Consider the following 9,136-nt stretch of genomic DNA (forward strand, 5'->3'; position numbering starts at 1 on the left):
CGGAGCCATCTTGCCACCTTCACGCCCCGCCCCGAGGCCACTGTCGCAAACTTGACCGCTAATACGATGCCGCGCCGGGCCGGTTGCCTCGGCCACGCCGCGCCCCGCCACGCCCCGCCCCGCCGCTCCCGACTACGCCCGCTACCTCCGCTGGAGCCGTCGCGCCCGCCATGCCTTACCCGCCGGCCCCACCACTCCATGCCCCGCTGCGGACAGGCTGGGCCCCCAGCCGCTCAGATGGAATTACGATGGGATGCCTAGTCCCAAGGCGCTGCGAAAGCGACGCGACTCACGGCTCTCTCTCTCTCTGTTTTAGCGCAGTGCAGTGAAGCGCGGCCCCGCCCTGCCCTACTGAGGTAAGTTGACGGAGCACGGCGGAGTGCGATGGGATGCATAGCCCTACGGCGCAGCAAGGTGACTCACCACGCTCCTTGTTTCAGCCCCGTGCAGTGAAGCGCAGCACCGCCCCGCACCGCCCCGCCCCGCGCCGCCACGCCCCGCCTCGCCGATACAGCCCCAGAGAAAGCGGCTCAGTGCGCTACCGCGGATTTATAACAGGTGAGAATGGTTCACACGCCACCGAGCCTAGAACAACTGTGTGCATGGGAAATAACAGAAAGGAATGAGTGCATGAGCCGTCGCTTCTGGCTGATAGAAGTTTTGAAATATATTTGCCCCCTACAACACATCAGAGTTTTTGAAAGAATTATACGATCCATTGTTCTTGAGTTATATTGGTTTGGCGGAATTCCAACGTGGGTTGAAATTCTGCCACTAATTCGGGATGCGTGTGAGCGGACACGCGACTGGCCATCGCACGGCCTAATAGATGCGGTACAATGGCCCCATCAACTAAGATGGATCAACAACAGTATGCGGGGGAGCGATGTAGAGGACTTTAGTATTAACGGGATGGATTTAGAGACATTTGTAAACTGTGCATTTGATAAAAAAAAACCTGCAATGCTAACAATGAGGATGGCACACAATTATCCCGATCCTGTCTGGTTCACGTACAACGTCCAAGTTCTTACTCTTATTTTGGGTGAAAGCTATGCAAGCGATAGAATGTTTTTTTCGGTAATTGGATTTGTTTTATGTTTTCCCAAATTGGTCAAAATTGTAAAATTGGTGCTGCCACACAAAACGGTGCCGCCACGAATCCGTAATTATGAATCTCCAATAAAGATGTTTACATGTTGCAGTAAATGTCGTAGGACATCTTTTCGGTATGAGGTGAAAAAGGAGTCGACTTAGGTATCGGTGGGCTTCCCAATTCACAATGCTTAAACATTCCTCATTCTCTATTTTTTGGCAGAGTCCAATTTCAAGGAATGGGTCCACAGCGCACAAATGGCATTCCCCTAAATATTGTAAAATCCCCCAAATCCCTTTTTAATTTAACTGCCAAGTCAATGAGTGTCGTGCCCAATGATCGGGCAAAGTTGGCGTGGTTAGAGCTTGTGTGCAAGTGGGCGCACATCACAAGCTTTGAGTTTGTGATTAAAATGTTGTTTTACTCCATTCACGACCGGGCCGGCCCTGTGACAATCATCATGCTGCGAAAGATTTTGGAGAGGTCAATTGAGAGATATAATAATCTTGCTAGGAATGTGGATTATTTAAAACGGTTAAAATGGGCCGCCGATAATATTTTCCGAGCCAATTGGGACTATTTAGCGCTAGCTTCCTGCTTAGAGAGGGGGGATTCTGTTAATATTCAATTAGACCCTGCCTCGGCAGTTGATCAATGCTGGTGTTTATTAAACATTGACAGCGTGCAGTTTTATTTTTCCAGCATTTCTCATTGTTATACAAATTATGGCTATGCGGAGTGCTTTGACATAGTAAACAGATTTCTTCTAAATGTTAAAAGCCCGCTCGAGCACTTTCGCATAATTATCCCAGCGGATGTTAGCGTAGTTGAAATAGATGGTTATGAAGAGCCAAGGCAGCTTTTTAAAAATTGCTGTACCGATTGTAATCTAACTAGCCATGAATATATTTTAAAATAAACAACTCATTACAAATTTGTCTATTTGTCCCATTTCAGAACACCCTGCAACCCGGCACCTGACACATACTGCGGACTCCTAATATTGTGAGTAATGAATAATTTAAACAACGACTGTTTGGAGCGTGTGCTTACCTACCTGGCGGTCCCAGATATAATAAGGCTATCATCAGTATCATCTCGATTTAACGCAATATGCCACGACTACGTGCGTCGACATAGAAAACACGAAGTCCATGTCATTAATCCACCGACGCCGCAGCGAGCTACAGAGGATTTCAGATATTTATACAAAAGAATTAAATATTGGCACGTCTCAACTTTGTCAATTTTTGGCTTTTCGGAGTACCAGCGGGGCTGCTGTTCAAAATGGAGATTCGAAAGGCGTCGCCTAGCGCGACTGCTTCTAACAAATCAGATTCAAATCACGTATATTGCCAATTTAGATTATATTTCGGAAGCGCTAACGAGTCCAACCAGCGCACGCTCATATGCCCAGCAACTATTAATTACACATCATATTTCACTGCGTGGCGTTCAAGGGCATATTCAGTTTAGCCGACATTTTTTGGGATATAGCTGGCCAAAACTTCAGTCTGTGGATATTTCATACAAATATTCAAAAATCGGTATTTTTAGCATTATCTCACTAGTTCGTAAGTTTGCAAAAAATTCGCCCGCCTTAAGAATGATATCACTTAGAACCGAGACAAAATGGCGGCTAATTGAACTGGGGGGTGGGTGGATACCATTTGGAAGAACTTGCATTCTAAGTCTAGGTCCTCTTTACAGATACGAAGATCGCCACCTTTTCGTCCGCTAATCATAAACCTTCTAAACCGTCCAAGGTAAGCCGAACATGCCACCCTTTACAAGAGTGTCTATCGAGGGAAATATAGGGGCGACGAAATCTACATTTTTATCCAAATTGGCAAATGAATTTCCTTCGGCCTGTATTTTGCCGGAAGGTCTCAATTTGTGGCGTCATGTAGGCGACTTCAACCTTCTGCAGGAAGCCCTTGCTTCTAGCTCAGACGATCTCGACCAAATTACTAACTTCCAGCATTATGCTCTGTCAACAAGCTTTTATCCAAACTACCACGACAACTCGGCGCTTGCGATAAGCGAACGGAGTGTGCAGACACAAAAACGTGTCTTTTGGAAGGCTCTGTGCTCGCTAAATAAAATGCGGGCGTCAACATACCAAACCCTGAGCGCAATAATGCAATCAAGTAAAGATCCGTTTCGATCTGCACATCCCGATTATTACATCTATTTGCGAGACACACCTGAGAACTGCTTTGCTCGATGCAAGAAGAGGGGTAGAATTGAAGAGGCAAATTACACGCAGTCCTACTTTGATCTGATACACAGATTTCACGAACTTTGGTTCTCAAACCTGGCCGAGGAGGAGTGGGGAAATGTTTTGGTTTTAGATGTAGGCATCGGCGATAGGGACCTCGAGAAAAATGTCCAAGCGGCAAAGGAGTTTATTTTAAAAGAAATTCAACAATAACCCGACTATTATGTCTTTTCAGACCGACAATGAACATCCTCCGAGACAGACTATCGGCCCTCGCCGTTTCTCCGCAGCGTATTAAATTTGACGATCTCGCTCTCAATCGCGCTTACCCAATTCGCAGTTTAGAGGTCTTCGACTCCAAATTCGGAGACTGTATTTCCGCATCAATCACCGTTGATGGGGTTCTTAAAAAGATATACCTGCCAAAGCGATTCGCGGATATGAAAGAGTTCATCGGCGAAATTAATTCTGAAATAGGGATGGGTAAAAAATGGAAACTAATTTGGGAAGGCGCTGCAGACCAATCGCACAATGTAAGAATTACACCCGAGGACTAAATCTAAATTATGTATTCAGGTTTCAATGGATGTGCAAAAACTGGTCCCAACGGCAGTCCTTCCGACAAGGGCCTATCTTCAGGCTGCTGGTTACGACCTATATTCCTGCGAGGACGTGGTATTAGAACCAGCAAAACCTACAAAAGTTCCAACCAATATTGCTATAGCTTTACCTGTGAATACATTTGGTCTTATCTTGGGGCGGTCTTCCCACGCCTGTGCCGGGATTAACGTCCACATTGGTTTGATTGACCCGGACTACCGCGCCGGGATATCCGTGGTTTTGACAAACGTTGGCTATCGCAGCAAAAAAATTAGGGGATTTAGTAAAATTGCCCAACTAGTTGTAATTCCATTTGTGGCGCCGGTACTTAATCTTACAGACACACTTAGCGAGACATTGAGGGGGGGCAATGGATTCGGATCGTCCGATCAGCAACTTTCCCTGCCCACATTGTAATAAAAATTTCAAACACAAAAGCTCGCTCAACCGCCATATTAAAGAACACCATAAGACAGACGGGCCAACAGCAGCACATCCATGCCCAATTTGCACACGCGCATACTCGACTAGATGGAGGCTACAACGACATTTGACCGAAACACACCCAAACCAGGTCGTTCTTGAAACGCCCGGGGAGGCCAACTTTGACGATTTAAAGGACCAAATTCGTATTGTTCAAAGCGCATTTGAAAGGTCCGCTTTAAGGTTTCAGGTAGTTTTAGAAAATAATCCAGGGGTGGCGGGAGACCTTAATTTAAGTTTATTCCATTATATCAATCTTTTTGTAACCATTATAAATAGATTATTGGAGAGTGGCAATGCGGTGCACTGTTTTTTATATGTTGAAGCGCTTTTGGGAAAGTATGATGAGGGAGGTGATTTTGTTTCCCAGGTGGATGGGACGCCCGAAAAACGGGTCGTAGCGAAATTAAGATCAAATAGATTGGCTATTTCAGCTAATGCTCAGCAAGACGAGGATTTAGGCACTCGCACACTTGTTCAGAAACTATGTATGGAGCTATTAAGTCAGCTGGACGCCTACTCTAAAGAAGGTAGTAATTTTTATTTTTTACAATGTGAACTTTTAGAAATTCATTGTGTCCTAGCCCAACCACTTTTAGGAGGCTGTAACACCTACCTCCCTAAAGAGCTATACCATAAGTCTAGATATTTAGTTAACCCCCCCAATAATAACAACAAATGTTTTTTATATTCTGTAATCGCATGTATTGGATTTAATGTAGAAAAAGTAAAAAATAAAAAAATGTTCAAAAGTCTGCAGTTTTATGAAGAGAGAGAGTGCAACTATGATTGCACGGGGGTGTCTTTTCCCACCGGCTTGGCCGATGTGAGTACATTTGAAAAAAACAATCAAAATATAGCCGTGGCAATATTTAAGTGTCTGCGAATTAAAGGTAAATTGCAATTTTACCCATATCGTGCTTCAAAGTATAGGTGGGAGCGCCCACACTGCGTTTCACTTTTATTCCTCCACGGCCACTATCTTGCCATTACAGATAAATCCGGCTTATTTGCATCCCAAATTAGAAAATCCGATAAAAAAACATATTTTTGCGATATGTGCCTATATTCCTGTATAGATCTGCCCAAATTAAAAGAACATGAAGAGATTTGTAGAGCAGCTCAGGGCGACATCAATATGCTCACCCGGCCGATACCACAGATGCCAAAAGCTGAACAAGCTTATTTGAGGTTTACTAAGCTAGCAGCGTGCGAGGCAGCGCCTTGGCAAATTATTTATGATTTTGAATCTATTTTGCGTCCAGTCCACCGATGCCAGCAAAATCCCGGGTCGTCTTGGAGCGAGCGAACCCAAAAACACGATGCGCATAGCTTTGCATATATTATAATTGACTGTAGGGGACACCTCGTTGCATCGCCGCGATATTACGAGGGAAGTGATGCCGCCGATGTCTTGGTAAATGAATTGGATGAAATTTCAAAACATTTGTTAATGTATGACTCGCAGCCCATAAGCCACCTCACCCCCGCCCAGCAAGCACGCTTTGACACTGCCACTAGCTGCGAGCTGTGTGAGCAGCCTTTCTACGATGAAGGCGGCCTCCCAATCAGAAAAAAGGTTAGGCACCACCGCCACGAAATTCCCCCAGATTTAGACAACTTTTCAAAAACTTTGTGTGACGTTTGTAATTTGGCTCTTAAAGAGCAGCGGCGCTACATCAATGCAATATGCCATAACTCAACGTCGTATGACGGGATGCACTTAATGAAGGCAATTTTTAAAAGGTTTGACAAAGAACACGACACATTTCGCGCTGTTCCCAAAACCTGTACAAAATATATCCAATTTGAATACAATCACATCCGATTTAAAGATTCCCTGAACTTCTGCCAGAACTCCATCGACAACCTGACAAAAATACTAAAGCCCGACGAATTTGCCACATTTGATGAATACTTTACAGACGAGACGCAGCGTGCATTAATGCGCCAAAAAGGTTATTTTTTTTATGAATATCTCACCTCGCCCGAGGTCTTGCTCGAGACATCCCTTCCCCCGCGGGAATGTTTTTATTCCAGTCTAACAGATGAGTGTATATCGGAAGATGAGTATGCCCACGCACAGCGCGTATTTGAGGTTATGGGATGTCAAACGCTGTCAGATTACCTCCGATTTTATAATTTAGTTGATGTTTTGTTATTGTCCTGTATTTGGACGTCGTTTTGTTCTAAAAATCTCCAAAACTACAAACTATGCCCCTCAAACTTTATGACAGCCGCCCAATATTACTACAACGTCTGCTTGTTTAGACTGCGCAATCAAAGAATTGAATTAATGACGGACTACAACATGTACAGCCTTGTGGCCCTAAACATAAGGGGTGGACTGGCCAATGCATTTGGGAGGTATTGGAGGGCGAATAATCCACTTGTAAAGGATTTTGATCCGACAAAAGAAATATCTTACCTGAGTATGTGGGATTATAACAGCCTTTACTCGAGCACGCAATACAATTTCCAATACCCTACTGGAAATTATCGCTTTGTGTCCGAGCCCGAAAAATTTGATATTGGCTTAATAAAACACGACGGGGCAACGGGTTACCTGCTGCTAGTCGACCTAGAGTATCCCGACGAAATAAAAGAATACACGCGATATCTTCCACTGTGTCCGACCAATGAAATTGTAACATACGAGGATTTAAGCCCGTTTAATAGGGAGTTTCTAAAACGGTTTAATTTAAGATATCCCAAGGGAGTTAGAAAACTCCTCGCATCACAGCGTGACAAAACAAACGTTTTGCTACATGGTGAAGTTTTAATATTTTACCTTCGACTTGGCATGCGCATTAAGAAAATATCCAAAGTTATTTCATTTGATCAAGCCTTTTGGCTTAAGGACTGGGTGCTGTACAACAACATTTTACGCCAGCAGGCCACAAGCAAGATTGAGGGAGACTCTGCCAAGGCTGCAAATAACTCCACATATGGAAACTTTACACTTCAAAAATTTAAATACCAGAAATTGGATTTAATATATTCAAAGGAGAAATTTGAAAAAAGCTTTAGGACTCGAAATGTTACCAACTGGCACATAGTAAATGAAAACCTGTCGCTGCTCACATTCAGACCAAAAAAAGTAACCTTAGACCGAATGCTAATTACTGGTTTTTCGATTCTAGATCTTAGCAAACTCTTGTTTTATTCTTTTTTCTATGATCGTCTAAAGCCTCTGTTTGGCCCTAGAGTGCGTGTCTATTACGCTGACACGGACTCGGTTTTGATTAGAGTCGACGACCCCCACTTCTACGAAAAGATGGCCGAAATTAAAGAATTCCTAGATACCTCAAACTACGACAAGCAGCACTTTCTATATTCTCCGGATGGTTATCAGCGAATGATGCTGATGAAAGACCAATATGGTGGCACACCAATTGAGGTTTGCTACTGCCTCAGAAGTAAAATGTATCTAATTAAAACCGCGGATCAGCACATCACTAAAAAGGTCAAAGGACTTTGTAGGCGGGCTGTGGAAAAGCGTGTTACTGAGGAAGATTTTCACAGCTGTGTTGAGGGCCCGCGGCGAATGCGGCACATGGCAACAAAAATAGAATCAGATGGTTTTGACTTATACACCAAACAATTAAGCCGCATCAGCCTTTCTAATTTTGATGACAAAAATTTCGTATTGTCTGAAAAGGAGGTCGAGCCTTACGGATACCGAGAGCGGCGTGGACCATGCTAGCGCAGAAGCTCAGCATTACCCTCAACGGTTGGACTGAAAAGAAGCTCACCATATATTCGTGCGTTGGTGGCGAGCCTGTTGCCCGCATTACAAAGGACAATGTTTTTTTAGAAGAATTTACCCGCGCAGAAATTGAAGACCTTTTCGAGAATAGGGCCATTTGTAAAAAGATTTGCTACCATCTTAGTGGTGAGGTAGATTATCACCCTAATGCCAGTGAACGTATATCTAGCCATGTGATACACTTTATAAAGCTGCGAGACAAGCCTTTTATCATCTTGGAGCGAGACGATGTCTTTGTAGAAGAGGATGGGGTTCCTCAGTTTCAAAGCCTTTATTTGGGTTTAACATCGGGGATGAATTTGATAAAACACGCGGCAGACATCTTACACGCAATTAAAACGGATTAAGGTATATATGGGCCGGTGAGTGTGTCGTCAGTCAGAAGGCCCAACATGTCCAACCCAACCGGTTTTAAACATCCCAGCAGCAGCGTCCTCTTTGGCGCTAGTATGAGTGGGAAGTCTAGCTTTTGTATACGTCTAGTTAAGCACTCTGAATATGTGTATAGAAATAAGTTTGACGCAATTATTTGGTGTTACGAGGCGGGCGAGAGCTCTGTTCCGCGAGACGAGTTGAAGGATGTAAAGGGCATTAGATTTCACCGCGGCCTTCCCTCCTCCCTCTCTGTGTTTCCCCGCAATAGTTTGATAATCTGTGATGACTGTTCAAAGGAGGCGGCCAACAGCGATGCTATATATAAAGCGGCGATTATGGGCACACACCACTTGTCGCAAAGTCTGGTTCTGATCCTGCACAATATTTTCACCCCTGGTAGGAATTTTAAAAGTGTTTCCGTCAACGCGCATTATTTCGTCCTGTTCCGCAGCCCCCGCGACAGAAGTCAGGTCGATATTTTCTGGAGGCAAATCGATCCCAAGCGCTGGCGTCAGCTTCGCGACGTATTTGAAAAAGAGGTTGTCAACAAGGCATATAATTATTTAGTTGTCGACTGCCACCCCGCGTCTCA

General features: G+C 44.3%; 1 protein-coding gene across 1 annotated transcript; it reads left to right on the top strand.

The window, feature by feature from the left end:
- The first annotated feature begins 7,203 nt into the window (after positions 1–7,203).
- On the top strand, positions 7,204–8,106 carry LOC127751308 (uncharacterized). Its single transcript, XM_052274633.1, has one exon. It carries the CDS (start codon positions 7,204–7,206, stop codon positions 8,104–8,106), a length of 903 nt encoding a protein of 300 aa, XP_052130593.1.
- Positions 8,107–9,136: the final 1,030 nt, after the last annotated feature.

Source organism: Frankliniella occidentalis, unplaced genomic scaffold, assembly GCF_000697945.3.
Source record: "Frankliniella occidentalis isolate FOCC.00 unplaced genomic scaffold, Focc_3.1 Scaffold419, whole genome shotgun sequence".
Taxonomy (NCBI): domain Eukaryota; kingdom Metazoa; phylum Arthropoda; class Insecta; order Thysanoptera; family Thripidae; genus Frankliniella; species Frankliniella occidentalis.

What these genes read in the sequence shown, in the direction of transcription:
- LOC127751308 (XM_052274633.1), top strand. Translation starts at nt 7,204, where the DNA reads ATGCGCATTAAGAAAATATCCAAAGTTATTTCATTTGATCAAGCCTTT.